This window comes from Apium graveolens, unplaced genomic scaffold (assembly GCF_009905375.1).
Source record: "Apium graveolens cultivar Ventura unplaced genomic scaffold, ASM990537v1 ctg345, whole genome shotgun sequence".
In the NCBI taxonomy this organism is placed as follows: domain Eukaryota; kingdom Viridiplantae; phylum Streptophyta; class Magnoliopsida; order Apiales; family Apiaceae; genus Apium; species Apium graveolens.
In genome coordinates, this window is record NW_027418103.1 from 67,992 (window position 1) to 87,610 (window position 19,619).

At 34.4% G+C, this 19,619-nt stretch overlaps 1 protein-coding gene across 1 annotated transcript; it reads left to right on the forward strand.

The window, feature by feature from the left end:
* The first annotated feature begins 15,374 nt into the window (after positions 1-15,374).
* LOC141701165 (uncharacterized) lies at positions 15,375-17,039 on the forward strand. Its single transcript, XM_074504826.1, has 4 exons — positions 15,375-15,813; positions 16,009-16,142; positions 16,400-16,525; positions 16,848-17,039. Exons 1-4 carry the CDS (start codon positions 15,375-15,377, stop codon positions 17,037-17,039), a joined length of 891 nt encoding a protein of 296 aa, XP_074360927.1.
* Positions 17,040-19,619: the final 2,580 nt, after the last annotated feature.

Sequence of the window (19,619 nt, forward strand, 5' to 3'; positions counted from 1 at the left end):
ACATCCTTTTAAGTTTCTAGGCATCATTAATTCTTCCCATTACGTAATAAAGGGTTCTCTTCACATTGTCTTAACTTGAAAATTCATTCGTGCGATCCTCCTCATCAGTTGTCCTGAAATTTTTTATTCTCAATTTATCTTTTCCTTACTTAAGGTGTCGGCCACCATATTGGCCTTTCCTTGTTGATAATAGATTTCTCAATCATAATCCTTTATCAATTTGACTATAGACTCTACCTCGTGTTCAGTGTAAGTATACACTTTGGGAGAGAAAGAAAAAAAATCCATATTTTCTTTATAAGTTAAACTCTTCGCCCCTTACAGTGCGAACCTTATCGTGACTATTCTAGATGATTCATATGACACCTTATGTCCCGGTCTTTAAGCCGCATAGACGTATTGTTATACTTTACACAAAATCCCTTTTTTTATAGCTTAGTACTGCTAACACGGGGTTGTTACTAATCTTACCTTCACTTTTTGAAAACCCGATTCTTCTAATTCATATAGGTTTGGTCGTTCCTGAATCCATTAAGTACTCATTCTGACAAAAATTTCGTACGATATGTTCTAAATATGTTATTCCCCCTTTTCATAATTTTACCCATCAATATGTTTCAAATTGCACAATCATAGCACTGAGTTTTCAATCTTATATTACCGCAATCAGTTCTCAACTATACTTCTCTTTGTTCGGAAGGCAATCATCCTTGGAACAATGATTTTTGCGATATTGATGTAATTTAGACAATCTTAACAAGATTTCAAACTCGAATATCCCAAGAAATAATGAGCTTTGAATAAAAAAGACACAACACTCAAAAGATTTATAACTTGGAAGAAAGAATACAACAAGGATTATCCTTCCATGTCCTTAGAATTTTATATTACGATATTATAGAGAATATATCTCGAAAGCAATGATTTCTAAATAATAACATCATACGAATGATACTTGTAAGATTTTCCCATTGAAAGAATACTTTTTTTTTCAAATAATGAAAGAAATTTCGAATAACATCCCCAACCAAAGGTTAACCATTGAGGTTTCAAAATGATGCTATTTTGAAAAAATGAATTTTATTCAATTATTAACAAATAAGGAAGTATATTGTTCTTCAATCACTTTATGATTTTAATTGGATATTCGTATATAAACGAAAGAATAGAACATTTCATGAATAAAATATTTCATAAAACTGAATATGAATTATCGTTTGAGTGGGCGACCTAGTTAGGTCCCAAATAAATCATTCTTTGAAAATTTCATCAACAATTAATCTTGCATATATAATGCATGTGTAAAAAAATTGAGTGGAAGTGGAACTAAAAAAATAATAACTAGTCCATATCAAGCAATATTTTCAACCGGCTAAGGAAATGGCCAACTCAATTGGTTTGGCACATAGAAACTAGCTAGGATGATTAGCTAGGCTTCCATCGTATTAATTAAAATTTTGACTAGTTAGGATATTAACTAGTCGTTCATGGGAACATATGCAACTAAGTATATTTTAGTTTGTTCGTAAAAATCTCAACATCGTAACCACTGAAGAAATTTGTGGCTACCTGAATGCCGATTTTGAAATAAAGAGTTTTCAAATTTGGGCCGAGAAAGACAATTATAACTTTGAATCGAGTGGTCTTGGTAATGGAACAATTGATAGCCCCTCATCAAATATTTTTTTCCAATAAAATGGTACACTCAGAGGTGCCCTCGTTCACATATTTTATCAAATTCTCAAATAAAATTGAATTCAGAATACCAATATCAAATTGATACCCTTACCATGATTTCAAAGTTCAATATACAATTTCATCCTGAATAGAAGGAAAGGATTCCCGAGGAATCTATGAATATTAGATCATCCATGTCATTAACAATTTGTTAAATATTCACTATCTCGACTGAGAAGAGTAAGTATGAAAGAAGAATCAAATGAAGATATCTATTATAAATATTCGTTGATTAATTGAGGAGTTTTTTTTTAAAAATTCTTCGGAGAGTTGAAACAAAGTATAAATACTCTGAACCAAACAAGAAGATCATAATCTATGAATAAAAGTTCATGGATCAACTAAAAGAATTGAACAAGTCCTGATGCGGAGAAAGACTATTCAAGTTGTTGGTCACATCATAAGTTCAAAGTAGGGAACTAAAAGGATTACCTATTCTGACTTATCAAGGCAATGCGAATGATAAGCAGTTTGGAGGGAGTAGTGTGACAGTGAGTAGATGTCAAAATAATTCCCTGATTATCCTAACCCTCATCATTATCCGTCCGAGGATGATCCTATCTCTTTGTTTTATTAATTCCATGTTTCAACTAGTGTCTCCCTCAACATCATTTTAAAGTTACTTACTAACTTGACTTTCGCAAGTGTATCTGTCATTCCGGTGTTTTACCTCGAAGACCTTTCTCAGAATTATTCCAAAAGCATCTGTTAAGCCGATATGGGCCTACTACATGCATCCATTACTAATTACAAGTGGTCAGTTCCCCCTGGGAATAGATCAAAGAGATCTCTCAGGGATCTCAATATAGTCCATAAGTTCGGTGGCATGTATGTGTAAGTGAACATACATTACCGAAAATATTAGAGGTCTATGAGTATATATACGTAGTCTTTGACATCATTTCTATCGAAGAATTTTGCTCTACACTCATTGGTCTATCATTTTAGAAGTTTCTAAGATCAAACCATCGCTCGTTGTAATCTTACACAATTTAATTGTAGACATGTTATCAATTCTCGACGCTCTTGATCGTTGAGCTAAACCATCATAACCTTACATGTTAAGCACACTAATAATATCATGTAGTGTAATCGTCTTCCGATAACATTCTTATATTACATTCAAATTTTCCTTAATAGCAATAAAATCCTTAAGGGTATATTGGACACTATCTCAGCTAAATTCGTTATTAATACGATATTCAAACCCTCATTGGTAAAATGACACCTTCAACTAGTTTGGGTCAATAACCTCAACTGTATATTAATAATTAGACTTCATGGTTATCACATGTGATGCCCCCTCATGGGCAACCTATGAGGAACTAAGAGTAACCAGGATCGTGCTATCAAAATGATCATATGGTCTTGGTAATATTGTCTTTACCTCAAACGCGCTAGAGGCTCAGCTCCACATTTTATATCAAAATATTTCCCAAATCACATATGATTATAAACTTTCTTCTCACAATTCTGATAATATCCAATGGTTCTATTAGTCATACTTTAATACCTCAAATATACACTTATCCTAACCTACACATTGGGGCTACATCCGGTAGTCCAATTATGAACTCTATATGAGCTCTTACACAATCTCATATCTAGACAAACTCCTAACACTCTCGTCTCTGAGTACTATAACTTATTGCTCTGATACCATTTCTGTAACGCCCCCAAATCCGGGGTCAGGAATCTGGGTCGTCATGCAATCCTTCAATCATGTGTAACCTGTATTAACTCAATAATCCAATACCTCTATATCACAGATCTCTCTCTCACACACACACACAAGTTATAGCCTTACAAACGATGTACACAATGCAATCTTCTTTTATTACAACTCAAATATACTTTACAGGATCTTAAACAATTATTCGTAACCTCTACATGAAGTTACAATAATCTTAAAATTATCTAAAGCCTATCTAAATGTTCTGGCTTTCCTGAAGCAATAATACAAGGACTTCTCCTTGCGGCTGCAGTCGACTAGGTCTCTTACAGGCATACTGGTTATCTGTTGTGTTATGACATTTAAAAGAAAGCAAGAGTGAGCAATAATGCTCATCCATAATGTATAAAATTGTTTGGGAATAACTGTTATTATAATACTTCATCGTATAATAGGACGATTTGAAAACTTGGTGCTATACACCTTTTCCTTTTTAAATCAAATCAAATATCGTATATATAACAAAATATCTTGACAATGTTCTCGATTAATATACTCAGGAGAATCATTTTCTTGGTGATATACACCTTTATTTGAAACAATGTTTTTGATTGACTTATTAGTCTGCAAATACCTTAATGGTAAATCCAGCGCCTAGGCTTGGGTTACGGTATTGCATCTCAATTCTAATTGGAAGAATAAGACATTTACCGGAGCCACCGTATACGATGATCAGTCGTAATACGGAAATCTGTAACCTTTTCTACTAATAGAAGGACGAAGATACCTTCGTATCCCAGTTATCACACTGGCCGCATTCGGGCTATGTATCCCATTTCGGGTATGCACACACTTTATAGGTTCTTGAGTACACATAGTACCTTCGCATGCGATACCTTTGGTAGTCTCTCTAGTACTCTTAGTACTATAGTCTACCCCTCCTATTCCTTTGAAGATCCCTATCATATCCCAAAAACTCGAACGACATCGAAGTTCCCCAAGCGTTTTGCTTGTTGATAAGCACAACTCATCTCATATGTATATGTACTTCCGAGAATTTTCGGAGGAAGTACTAATGTGAGTTGACCGTTGTCAACAGATAAATAAATGAGGGGATTTTTTTTGACGCCATAGTTAAAAATATTCAAAATATGTCGAGATAATATTTTTCGATGATTTGAACATACTAGAATGTTTTTCTGATACTAATAAAATATTTTAAAATATGTTTTATGATTTTTAAATCATTTTAAATCATTTAGTAAATATTAATAATTAAATAATAATTATTAAATAATTAAACTTCGAATAATTCTATTTTAAAAGAATATTTAGAATAATATTCCCCAACTAATTTATGTTTAAGAAATTAAATTAATCTGTAATAATAGTAAATAATTGATTTTAAAATAAAATAATCGTAGGAGAATACTTCTCCTATTTAAATGAATATTTGTAATAATATTCATTGTTCGAGTAATTAAATATAATTGAGGGAATACGATCCTTGGAAATCATTTCAAATAAATTCGATATTTAATACTTCACAAGAGGACGTCGAGTCCCTTGGAATATTTACTTTAATAATAAAATAGATATGGACTTTATTCATCCCAAACATCTCTGAAATACTTCCTGGTTTTTAAATAAATTATACCGACCATTTCTCGGTCTAAAATATATAAACCACGCTACTAACTAGCGTTAATTTTCTTAAATAAAACACCTCCGGAATATTTTCGGGTTTTCATCAAATTATACTGACTGATCCTTGGTCTAAAATATACATATCATATACACAACTCTACTCTCTAGCGCGATCGATTGAAATCCGGTAATATTCATACATCAAAATCATTAACATATCGTATGATATTATATATCACAATTTGTTAAATATCATAATATAATATCATGTATATATCGTAATTATTTGAAAACAAACACAACACAACAGTTTTAAAAGGTAGGGTTTGAAAACTTGCCATGAGTCCAAGATACGTTCTCCGACTTCCTCTTGTTCCGGGTTTTCTAATCAACAAATATCATAATTTTAATCAGTATTCCTAATCCCATCAATGAATTATATTTCTAGTAAGTACAATACTTCATAATTTTCAATATTCGACCAACTCGAAATAAGTATCAATCCTTGGTAGAAACAGACGGTCAAAGTGGTATTCTAGAGTTGACTTTACCGAATATTACTATTACGCGACTCGCACTCTAGCATTTTTAATAAATCGAATAATTAATATTTTAATACGAAACCACCTCGAGGATCTTCTTGAGTGTTTTTAATATTTATCATAAAAGATTCACTTTGAAATTATGAATTTAAATAGGTGAAAAATAAAAGTTTGGCGAACTACAGAGTTTTACTATTCATACCGCTTTCACTAAAATATTGATCTCTGTCAAACCGTTAACTTAATTGAAGCACTTTCTTTGTCTGCGTGATCTAGACAAGATTTAGAACAGATTACATGAAAATGGTTTTCTGGTAACATAGGTGAAAATCCCGAAGTGGCAGTTTAATGGCAATAGGTGTTCTTGGTGATTGCTCCTTGCGCGACCTCAGCTCTGACATTTTTATAAAATTGAAAAATGAACATCTTTATCTGAAATTTTAAATAGGGATTCCTCATTGTATAATTAAGATACTGGCCAAGTTTCATGATTTTAAACAATGTTTAAAGGCCTCAATTATACCCTCAAAGTCAGAACTAGGTAGCAGTTTGGTTTTCTCAACCACATTCACTAAAATGAACTTTTCTCATAATTCATAAATCGTCGCGGCACCATCTGTATATGGTTACAAACTAGAGAACAAGAATTTACATACATGTCCAGTGGTGTATAAAAATATTAAATTTACAGTTTGTATTTATTGCTTAAAACAGTCCTAAATATAAACGGACATTACGACGGCTATACGCGTAACGATTCCCGATTTTAACTACGATAATTTCATTGACAACAACTCAAACACCAACTCCATCATATTTCCTGAAAGATCAGTCCCTAAACTATATGAAATCATCACCGCTATCAATCGATAAAAATCAACCATCCTAACCAAACTTTTTACAATCTAAACTCAATGAATCAACATGTACTTAAACATAACTCAAACTCAATCTTATAACTCAAGTAAATCAAAGGGTGGATGATATTTATACCTTTCTTTAAGCTTGTTAATACTTAATAAAATCCTAAGATCCTTGATGAGGCCTTGGTCTAGCTTTAGGAGCCTTAAACTTCCATGAAAAATCAAGAAAACAAGCTAGTGATTTTCGGAGTTACCATTCACCCTGAACTTCAAACATTTTTCTAAAATTGAAAACTTCATGGACGAGCTTCAAATTTGGTAGGTAACTTACCCATTATATGAAGGACGTTTGGTAAATATTTGGTGATTTTTGAATGAGTATAATGGGAGCCTTGAATTTTTCTTTCCTCCTTGTTCTTGAAAATCATCATTGTGTTCTTGAAGAGAGAGAGAGAGTTGCTTGGCTTGGCTTCCTTTGGGAGTATTGGGTGATATTTGTGATATGTATTGTGTATGTATAAGGTGTATTCAACAAGATGCTTACAATTCAAACCTAGGTCTTAGCTTGCAGACCACACTTGACTAGGCATTCTAATTATAAAACATGAATTCTTTCTTATTTTAAGGAATATTGTCTTTCACTTAATTAGCTAGCTTGGATAATTTATTGCTAATTAATTTGCATGGGATTTGCATGGCCTTGGTTCATTTATTAATTCGCTTACATATTCGCTTGGCCGTAATTCGTTTTCGTAATAAATGTTCTTAAGCGATTCGCGATGTAAATTTTTTAATCATAATTCTCATCTTTTCTCTTACTTAAGCTTGGATTTTATTCATAGGATTTTAAATCCTTATTCGTAGTGGAATTCTCGTATTCCTTGATAGCTCATAAAATAAGGTCATTTTAAAATATTGGTTTCCCATCGAAAACTAACGACTTTTACATACACTCATTTTCTACGTATAATCATAATATCAACTCGGAATCTTACATTAAAAACTCTTATATGGTGTGGTCGCAAAAGTTTTTATTAACCCGCAAGATTACTATTCACAAAGGTCTTTTACCGATGTCAAACATTCAGGATTTTACAGTGTTGTTGAAATTGTTACGTCGATTTGAATCGACTGGTAGTCCGATAAATAGATTAAACGCTGCCCGATTTCCGATAAATTAATTTCAGGAATACGGGAATGTATTCTATAATTATCGGAAATACCAATCGAAAGCATATAAATATATAATTATAAATATTTACAAAACTTACTTGCATGTCGTGGTAAAATATTTTAAAAAATATTTGACAACCCCACTTTTCGAAACGACGGTTATAAGCATTTTTCAAAAATAAATATCGAACTGAATTTCAAGTGTGTGGACCCTAGCTATTCTGTGTATTAAAATAATACGTATAATTATGAGTCGGGATTTAGTATCGTATGGGCAGAATTGATAGCGATGATATGTCAAGCATATTCGATCGTCTAAATTAGGGTATTTCGATTCTGTAGGTTCTAGTCGGAAGACCCGGGTGTTGAAGTCGGATTAAGGATAGCCTAGTGTTCAGTCGATAAGCTTAGTACGGTTCCAGTCGGAAGACCCGAGTGTTGAAGTCGGACTAAGGATAGTCTAATATTTAGTCGATAAAGCTCTACAAGGCAAGTACCTCTGACCATATCTTTTATGGTTTAGTATTATATATTAATAAATGTTGATTTAAATTTCGTACTGGAACATAACGTGTTAAGTTACGTATCCCCTGCTAGTTAAAAATGTTTTTTTTAAATCATGTTTTAGGGAAAAGTATCTTCTGAAAACACCTATATCTAGATTGTGATTAAAATTGGGAAAAAAGTTTGGAAAACTTGCTGTGATAAAGATTGTTTAAAATGGGATAAATATAAATGGAATTGAAAACTGGATAAATTGAGATCAAATATTGGAGTTGCGTAAGAGAACCATTATTCGGTAACGGCCCAACATGAGTTGCGTAAGAGGCTGAGCCGGTTGTGCAAACTGTTTGAACAGATTAGTCCATCTTGGTTGAGACCTAGATAGTCTCCCATTTCCAAAACATTTATACGGGACGGCTATTAGACGTTATCCATTATTGATAGACTGATCAACTATCTTCACCCGTGAACGTCCAATATATCTGATAATTGTATTGTGGCTCCCGTAACAGAACAAATAGTTTGTGGTTCCTATAATGGAACAGATAGTTTTGTGATTCCTGTCATGAGACAGATAATTTGAAAATGGAAATACATGTTAAAATTGAACTCTGGTATTTAAACATCACGTGATTTATGTTATGTTTAAATAACATGCTAGTTTTGTTGATATCCAATTTTCCTATTTTTTATGGTTTTATACATGAACGATTTTATGATTTATGTTCCTATAACTATTAATCAGAAAGTGTTTTTCTTATTATTCATACATTGGTACTACTGAGAAATTTGTTGCTCACTCTTGAAAAATGTTTTAATATGTATGGCAGATGCCTAGAAGACCTATCTGTCATAGCCAGGGAAGAGTTCCAGCTCCTCCTCTATCGGGTTCCTATGAGGTGGTTATGTCAGACCTGATGTGGGTCTTTTGAGTTGCTGTAATAAGGTAGTTGTGTCAGACTTGTTTAAATAAATTTAGTGTTGTTTAAATAAAGAAAGATTGAATGTGATTAAGATCACTAAGGAATTTGTGAAAGAATTAGAAAAGTTGGAGATTGAAGTTCGAATACCAGAAGGTGATAAGGAGTAATTGTATGAGATTACTTGTTAGCCTGATCTGCTTGAAAAGATAGAGAAGTTGTTAGGTCCTGAGTTACTTCAATAGACTATAGACGCAGTGGTATTTATTCGGAAAAGGTTAAAAGCAACTCAGGATAGGCAAAGGGAAAAAATACAGATTTATATCAAAAGAATATAGAAATAAAAGTTGGGTCATTAATATTGTTAAGAGTTTCACCTTGGAAAGGATTGGCGAAATTTGGACAGTTTGGTAAGCCAAGTCCTAGGTATATCGGACCGTTTGAGGTATTGAGAAGGTGGGTAAGGTTGCCCATGAGTTAGCGCTGCTGCCGTAGCTGAAGCATATTCATAATGTGTTCCATGTCTCTATGTTAAAGAACTATATCCCTGATTCAAACCAAGTCATAGAGTATGAGCCAATCCAGATCTTAGACCGTAAAAAGCGAGTCCTTAGGAATAAGTCGATTCCCATAGTGAAAGTACTTTGGAGGAATCCTCGAGTATAAGAATCTACTTGGGAGTTAGAGTCAAATATGCTTGACACATATCCTCACTTGTTTGGTTAGTTGAGATTTTGAGGACATAATCTTTTAAGGGGGGAAGGTTATAACGACTCGTATTTCTGTATTATTTAAAGTGTAGTTATTAAATAAATAAATAAAATATGTTATGGTTCTATCAGTTGCGTGTTGCATTTAGTATATGACTCATTGATGTGCGAGAATTATTTGTATGATTAATTGATGAGTTGTATTGTTTTGTTTTGCTTTTAAAAGTGATTTTATGGAGGATTTATTTCCATAAATATTAGAATTCTCTCTAAAATTATTTTTTTGCTTTATAATTTTAATAATTATTTTTTGGAATTTATAAAATTTAGAAAACAATTTTTCGTTAATTATTTATCCCTAACTAATTTTCTGATTGTATTTAAGTGTAAATTTAGTAGTAAATTCAAGGATGTTTCAAAAATCATGAAACTTATATTACTTAAGTTTGGAATATTTCGAGAATTTTACAATTGTTTCAGAAATTTTTCGGATTATATTCACCCGCACGTTTGTTTGTTAGATCGTGAAATGCAGGTCTGACCACAATCCAAAAATGTTTTTTATGAAAAATTTATTTTATTAGTTTTTAAATATTTGGGGAATTTTAAAATTATTTCGATAATTATTTGGGTTATTTTTACCCACAAGTTTGTTCATTAAAGCGCAAATCGAGGGACGAAAATAGTTTGTAGGGGTTCATATATATCCCTTCAGGACACGTGTTCGAATTCTGTACTCCTAGTGATACGTGGAAACAGCTGTTGATTTATAAAAAAATAAAATAATAAAAATATATTACCCCTCCCCTGTTCCTGTCCCTCTCATCCTCTCATCTCATCTCGTCTCTCTCTCACTCTCTTCTCACATCTCTATCGATCCATCTCTCTCTGTATCCCTCTTACTCCTTCACATCTCTCCCTCTCTATATCTCATGCTCTCTGTTTCCCCTGTTCCCCCCTTTGTCACCGCCTTGCTCGTTCTTCGGTTTGTTTTCCGGTGATGGTCTCGGTTTGTTTCAACTTGTTTGGTATATATATACACGTATGTATATGTGAATATATCAGTCGAGTGTTGTGATTGTTGTGTGATGCCTTATGTTGCCATTTTTTTGTGTTACAATTTCAGGTGATTCCTTATGGGGCTGGCTGTATTGCTCTATTTTCCGGCCTCTGGGTCGCGTGCGTCTGTTAGTTGGATTTTAACATTCTCTGCAGAAATTTGATTGATTATTTTAATGAAATTAATTAATTACATACAGGAAAAATTAGATTTAATTAGTGAAATTTGCGTAGGGCACCTGTAAAAAACGAGCACCACCGAATTTTACCGCCGTCAGCGATGAGCCTCGGCGAGCCAACGGTGGATTGTGATGATTTATTCTGAGTCCTACAATTATAAAAAAATAATAATATTTAGTTCATAAAAATTACTTCGAAAATCGAGTCTGTCATTTATTAAATGTGGTAGTCGTACAAATTAATTTGGATTGTGAAGTTGGATTGTGTTGTTAGAATTGTTGCGTTGACTTGAATCGACTGGTAGTCCGATAAATAGAGGAAACGCTACCCGATTTCCGAGAAATTAAATTTAGGAATACATGAACATATCCTGTAATTATCGGGAATACCAATCAAACGTATATAACTATATAATTATAAATATTTTACGAAACCTACTTGCGTGTCGTGGTAAAATATTTTGAAAAATATTTGACAATCCCACTTTTCGAAACGACGGTTATACGTATTTTTCGAAAATAAACACCGAACCGAATTTCAAGGGCGTAGAACCTAGATGTTCTGTGTATTAAAATAATATGTATAATTACGAGTCGAGATTTATTATCGTATGGGCATAATTGATAGCGAGGATATGTCAAGCATATTCAATCGTCTAAATTAGGGTATTTCGATTCTGTAGGTTCTAGTTGGAAGTCCCGAGTGTTGAAGTCGGACTAAGGATAGCCTAGTGTTCAGTCGATAAGCTTAGTACGGTTCCAGTCGGAAGACCCGAGTGTTGAAGTCGGACTAAGGATAGTCTAATATTTTATCGATAAAGCTCATCAAGGCAAGTACCTCTGACCATATCTTTTATGGTTCAGTATTATATATGAATAACTGTTGATTTAAATTTTATACTGGAATAGAGCGTTTTAAGTTACGTATCCTCTGTTATTAAAAATGTTTTTGTTTAAATCATGTTTAGGGGAAAAATATCTTCTGAAAATACCTATCTCTAGATTGTGATTGAAATTGAGATTTTTTTTTGAAAACGTGCTGTGAGAAAGTTTGTTTTAAAATGAGATAGGTATAAATGGAATTGAAAACTGGATAAAATGGGATCAGATATTGGAGTTGCGTAAGAGGATCGTTATTCAGTAACGGCCCAGCATGAGTTGCGTAAGAGGCTAAGTCGGTTGTGCACACTATTTGAACCGATTAGTCCAGCTTGGTTGAGACCTAGCTAGTCTCCCAGTTTCGGAACATTTATACGGGACGGTCGTGAGATGCTGTCTGGTGTTGATAGACTGATCAGCTATATTCACCTGTGAACGTCCAATATATCTGATAATTGTATTTTGGTTCCCGTAACGGAATAGTTGGTTTGTGGTTCCTGTAATGGAACAGATAGTTTTGTGATTCCTGTCATGAGATAGATGATTTGAAAATGGAAATAGCATGCTAAAATTGAACTCTGGTATTCAAACAACACGTGATTTATGTTATGTTTAAATAGCATGCTAGTTTTTTGGATATCCAGTTTTCCTCTTTTAATGGTTTTATGTATGAACGATTATATAATTTCTGTTCCTATAACTGTTTATCAGAAAGTGTTTTACTTGTTATTCATATATTAGTACTACTGAGCAATTGGTTGCTCACTCTTAAAAAATGTTTTATATATATCACATATGCCTAGGAGACCTATCCATCATAGCCAGGGCAGAGTTCCAGCGCCTCCTCTATCAGGTTCCTATGAGGTGGTTATGTCAGACTTGATGTGGGGCTCTTGAGTAGATGTAATAAGATAGTTGTGTCAGACTTGTTTAAATTAATCTAGTGTTGTAATAGTTGATTAGCCTGAATCATACTTAAACCTGGAAAAGATCATGGAAAATTTAGTGTGTCTGTGGTTTATTGTTGATCGTGACATCAACTCCTGACCCCGGGGTTGAGGCCATCACAAGAGGTACTTTTCAGCCAGCATACGTGAGGAATATGTAAGGGATTACTAAAGTATTACTCTGAGAGATGATGAGTCGTTGGCAAACTTTCTAGTCATATTTCAGAGGTTAGCTGGTTATGCGAGATCTGTGGCTGGGTCAGAAGCACATAAAATCGTGAAGTTTAAATGGGCATTGAAGAATTCCATCCGAAACCATATCATCTCTAACCGCTACACATCTATGGATACCTTGGTTGACAGTGCCAGAGATGAAGAGCTTCATCATGCTGATTTTCTCAAGAAACGAGACATGCAAAATTGGGAAAGAAAAAGATAAGATGACTTTTCCGAGCGTCATCATGGATTTCAGAAAAATAGTGGGTCTTCAGGTGGATTCAAACTAAATGATCAGAGGTATAATACTCGGAGTTTTAAGGAAAAGAATGTAAATCAAGGAAATGAGAAAAATAAGTCTTTCAACCAAGCTGGAAATAAGGAAGCATCTAAGTTTGAGCATTGTGGAAAGATGCATGGAGTAAGCACTTGCTATTGGGCTACTAGAGCATGATTCAATTATGGAAAGAAGGTTCTCATTATTCGAGACTATCAAATGCCACCAAAGAAGCCTTGGGATCGTAAGGATCAGGGAGAGAAAAACAATCAGGAGACTTTCGATCATGTATTTTCTATCACTGCAAAAGATATTGCAAATACTCCAGGTACCATTGCAGGATCACTTTCTGTCGGTAATGGAAATGCTATAGTATTATTTGATACTCGAGCTACACATTCATTTGTCTCTACATCTTATTCTAGACATTTAGACATTGCATCAACTACACCTTTATCATATTTTTCAGTTGGCACTCCTATGGGTGTAACTATGTTTGTAAATACTCAGTATCTTGATTTTGTAGTTAGAGTAGATGATATAAAACTACTTGTAGATCTCTTACCTATTCAGATGAGGGATTTTGATGTTATTTTGGGAATGGATTAGCTGGAGCGACATAAAGATACAATTGATTGTCCAGGAAAAAGATTAATTTTTGGCGACCCTAATTTGCCCGAGTTCGGGTTTCAGGGTTCGAAGCCTAGTAGTTGTGGAACACTTATTTCGTCCATCAAGGCTAAGAAGATGATTGCTCATGGATGTGAAGGATTTTTGACTCATGTGATTGACATGTCCAAGGTGCAGCCATAGGTAGAAGATGTTCTTGTTGTTCGTGAGTTTTCAGATGTATTTCTCGAGGATTTGGAGGGTCTTCCACCCGAAAGAGAGGTAGAATTTTCTATCGATTTGTTACCAGATGCACAACCTATTTCTAAGGCACATTATAGAATGGCTCCGTTAGAGCTACAGGAGCTGAAAGAACAGCTGGAGCAGTTATTTGATAAGGGTTGTATTAGACCAAGTGTTTCGCCTTGGGGAGCACCAGTTATTTTTGTAAAGAATGGTTCGATGAGACTTTGTATTGATTATCGAGAGTTGAATCGAATCATTGTGAAAAATAGATTTCCATTGCTGAGGATCAATGACTTATTTGATCAGCTTCAAGGGGCATTTTTTTTTCGAAGATTGATCTACAGTCAGGTAATCATCAACTAAGAGTGAAGGAAAGTGATATTCTGAAGACAACATTCAGGACTCGTTTCGGACACTACAAGTTTCTTGTTATGTCTTTTGGATTGACAAATGCACCTGCAGTTTTTATGGACCTAATGAACAGGGTATTCAAGGATTTTCTGCACAAGTTTTTGATTATGTTTATTGATGATATATTGGTGTATTCAAATTCAAGGGAGGAACATGAGGAACATCTTCGAGTTGTGTTGGAAACACTATGAAATAACAAATTGTATGCAAAATACAAGAAGTGTGAATTTTGGCTTGATCAAGTTGCATTTTTGGGACATATTGTATCAGCAGATGGAATCAAGGTGGATCCAAGGTTGAGGCTATTACCAATTGGCCAAGACCTAGCACTACGACAGAAGTGAGGAGTTTCTTTGGACTTGCGGGCTACTATCGCCGATTTGTAGAAGGATTTTGGACAATTGTGATGCCATTAACACAGTTGACTCGAAAAAGCAACAAGTTCATATGGACCGATGAGTGTGAGGCTAGTTTTCAAGAATTGAAGAAGAGAATTGTGACATCACCGGTATTGACACTACCATTAGGATTGGGAGGCTATGTGATTTATAGCGATGCTTCGAAGAAGGGACTTGGATGTGTATTAATGCAACATGGAAATGTGATTGCCTACGCTTCAAGATAATTAAAGCCTCACGAGGTGAATTATCCGACACATGACTTAGACTTGCATCCATCATTTTTGCATTGAAGATATGGCAATACTATTTGTATGGTGATAAGTGTGAGATCTTTACTGACCACAAGAGTTTGAAGTACATATTCACGCAGAAGGAGCTTAATATGAGACAAAGACGATGGATTGAATTCTTGAAAGACTATGATGTGAGTATTCAGTATCATCCTAGTAGGGGTAATAAAGTTGCAGATGCTTTAAGCAAGAAGGATTTTGGAAATTTGGCCGCGTTGGTGACACAACAACAACCTCTTCAATGTGAGATTGAGAAATTTGGTTTGGAGTTTTATCATCGGGATACCGTTGGTATGGTAGCAAGTTTGCATGTTGAGCCTAGTCTTATCACTAGGATTAAGGAAGCTAAAGATGGAGATGGAGAATTATGGTCTCTTGTCCAGAATATTGATCTTGAAAAGCAACCAGGATTTCATTTTGATGATCATGGCATTTTATGGATGTATAATCGTATATATGTGTCTGCTAACAAGGAACTCAGGGAGGAATTGATGGAAGAGGCTCAAAGATCACCATTTTCTATTCATCCAGGTGAGACAAAGATGTATCGAGATTTAAAGGAACACTTTTGGTGGAGTTGAATGAAACGAGATATGGCCAATTTTGTTTCGAAGTGTTTGACTTGTTAACATGTGAAGATTGAGCACCAGAGGCCAAGTGGCTTACTCCAACCATTGGAGTTACCTATTTGGAAGTGGGAGAATATTTGCATGGATTTTGTCATAGGATTTACTAAGACTTTTAAGAATCATAATGCGATATGGGTGATTGTAGACGGAATCACTAAGTCTGCTCACTTTTTGGCAATCCATGAGAACGTGAACTTAGAGAGCTTATCGCTATTATACATGAATGATATTGTTAGACTACACGGGATTCCAGTTTCGATCGTGTCCTATAGAGATCCCAGATTCACTTCAAGGTTTTGGAAAGGATTTTAAAAGGCATGGGGTATCAAGTTGAACTATAACACTGCTTTTCATCGATAGTCAGATAGGCAGTCAGAGAAGACAATTCAGACCTTGGAGGACATGTTGTGAGCATGTGCATTAGAGTAGTATAAAAATTGGGATGACTATTTGCCATTGGTTGAATTTGCTTATAATAAAGTTGGCAGAGAAACATTGGTATGGTTCCTTCTGAGGCACTCTATGGGCGCAAGTGCAGAACACCTATTTGTTGGAATGAATTAGGAGAGAAGCTTTTAGAGGGTCCCAATCTAGTCCAAGTCACTATAGATAAGGTAACAGTTGCTCGAGAAAGACGTGAACAAGCTCGATCTAGATAGAAGAGTTATGCTAATAAGGGTATGAGAGAATATGAATTTAAAGCAGGAGACAAGGTCTTCCTTAAGGTATCTCCTCAGAGAAGCATTCAGCGATTTGATCAGAAGGGTAAGCTAAGTCCGAGGTATATATGACCTTTTGAGATTCTTGAAAGGGTTAGAACAATGGCATATAAAGTTGCTTTACCGCCACAATTGTCACGGGTGGACAATGTGTTTCATACATCGGTTCTGAAGAAGTATGTATATCATCCTAATCATGTTGTTCAATATCCCTTAGGCATTTCATGAAGATTTGTCTTGTGAAAAAGAAGCTGAAGCTATATTGGCGAGGGAGGAGAGAATGTTGCGCAAGAACACGATCCCTTTTGTTAAAGTTTTATGGAAAAATTATGATATTCGGGAAGCTACTTGGGAAACCGAGGATTTAGTTCGCGCAAGATATCCATACCTCTTCGAATCAGGCATGTAATAACCCCAAATTTTTGGAAATTTTGTAGCCCTTATGAATAGTAATTTTTCTGATTATGCTGATGAAGGAAAATTTTCATGCCACACTATATAGGTGTACTGATATGGGAATTCTAAGATCAAATTAGTATTCCATAAAGTAAATAAGTGTACGAATTCGAACGCTTTAATTTTTCCCAAAAACCCACCAAATACCGAAATAGTTAAGTATAAGGAACATGATTAAAATGATTTAAATTCAAGGATTATAACAGAGGATCATTAAAGGAATAAAAAATATTAAAAAAGGTTTAGGGAAGCCCAAATAATGAGGACCCGGATATGATCCCTCAAGCGAACAACGAGAATGAAAGTTAAGAGAATCGTAAACAGATAAGCGACCATTAGCCAAACAATTAAGCACTAATAAAGAGATTAGCACAAAATGAGGTCATCAAACCATAAGGTGCTAACAAGTGGTAATAAAGTGATATAAGTAAGGTTAACAAGATATTTAGTGAGAATGATTGGTGGCCAAGTACTTAAACCTTGGTTAAACCAAGGTTAGTTGTTAACAAGAAAACAAAAAACCACACAAATTCATCAATCCAACCAAGAGCATTTCTTTTCCATTTCTCACTCCATGCTCTCGGCTTCATCAAGAACAAAGGAAGAAAAAAAATCCAAATCTCAAGCTTCACTTCTTAATCAATTACAAGGTAAATATGTAAGCTTTCTTATGATTAGATATGCATATCCTAGGAGTTTAAGCTTTCAATTCCTTGTCAATCTTTTCTAATACATCATTGAAGAAGATGATGAATATTGTTTTTCTAGAATATAACTTTGTGTTCTTGATTTCCTTGCAAAGATCAAGCTAGTAGGAGGTTCCCTAGGAATTTATTACACACCAAGGAAGGTATAATCTTCAAACCCTAGCTTTTACTTTGAGTATTAGTGAGTTTTGTGGTTGGATTTGTAAATAAGAAGCATGATCCATGTTTGTTAGTAGTTTGGTTTAAGATTTGGTTAATGAATCTTAATTATAGTTAATGAATCTTGATTATAGTTAATGGATCTTGATTGTGGTTGATTGAGTTAAAATATCTTGAGAGTATGGACTGAATTAGTATGGTTTAGATAAAGTATTGATGTGTTGGTGGTTGTGGATTGAATTGGTGGGGTTTTGGTGTAGTAAAAATATGGAAAACTCGTAAATATAGCCTTCGTAACGCCCATTTTCTTTTAGACTGTTGGCACATGAATTTCGGACCATAGAACTCACTGACCAAACTGAAACTTTGCCATGTTTAGCTCGATCGTGTCGTAAGCTTCGTTTTGGTATGCGGTCCGTTTAGATCCGATGTACGGTTTAGGAGAAACGACCGTTTTAAGTAACGACGTTTCGCGAACGGATTACGAAACAATTTATGTCAGGTTAATTAGTCAGTTGATAGAGTATTCGTGAAAGAGTCACCTTAAAATATTTAACGGTTAATTTTATAAAAATGGTGGAGCCGAGGATACTCGAGTGACTAATGTAAATTGTTAAGCGTAAAAATGAGCGTTACGGTCTAAGTGGATAAAATCTAGTTTCTTAAACGACCGTGGTTTAATTCCAACTTATATGTTGTTTATAGGTTACCAGACTCACCCCAGGCCTTTTACCACCCCCGGTCGCTTAGGCAAAGTTTTTACCCGTATAGCTGTTGTTGTGATTGTTAGGGCTAGAACACGCGCTAATATTCACGCAAGTATACATGATCGCAAGTAATACATAATTAATTCTAGTTCATTCCCACAGGGACTGGTTTAGGTTAATTTTAATCAATTTATTTATGCAACAATGGTATGGTTATTATCCAATGCTAAGATGAATAACAAATTAAGATTGTTTTAACTACGCTTAACTAAGAGATTATACTAAAGAACATTAACTAAGAGAATTAAGAGAGTTGAATATTATATGACACAAACATGGGATTCTAACTTCATTAAAAACTTCATTCAATAGCCTTTTCTTTCTTAACCTTAGCATGCAATGGTGATGACACTAATCAGATAACACGAAACTGATAAACGCCAACTTTTGTTGTACGAATACCATACTACCAGACATCTACAAAAGAGATAGAAGCTGAATAGACACCAATTATATTGAGACCCTATATGTCTATAGAATTTGACAACATAACAGTTTAATGCACAAGTTATCTATCAAGATTACATAGGGCAAGTAAGATGGGTAAAATTACCTACGAATCATGCATATCAAATACATGAACCTATGCTAGCATGGCAAGTTCTAAACCCCTAAATTCACTTTCGCTTCATTAGAGATTAACACGCTATCTTATAAGTTCGCGACGCTCATAAGACGAATAAACACAACCAATATTAGGATATCATACAATCACCACACACTAAGGCATCAAAACAAATTAACTAAAGAAATCCATGAATAAATCCGCTAGAACCCCACGATAACGATTAGCCCATAATCGGACTCATCATCAACATGGGTTCTGATGAAATCATGGTATAATAAACGTAGTTTTTATACTGAATAAATAATAAAATCAAGTATGAAATAAAAGTATAG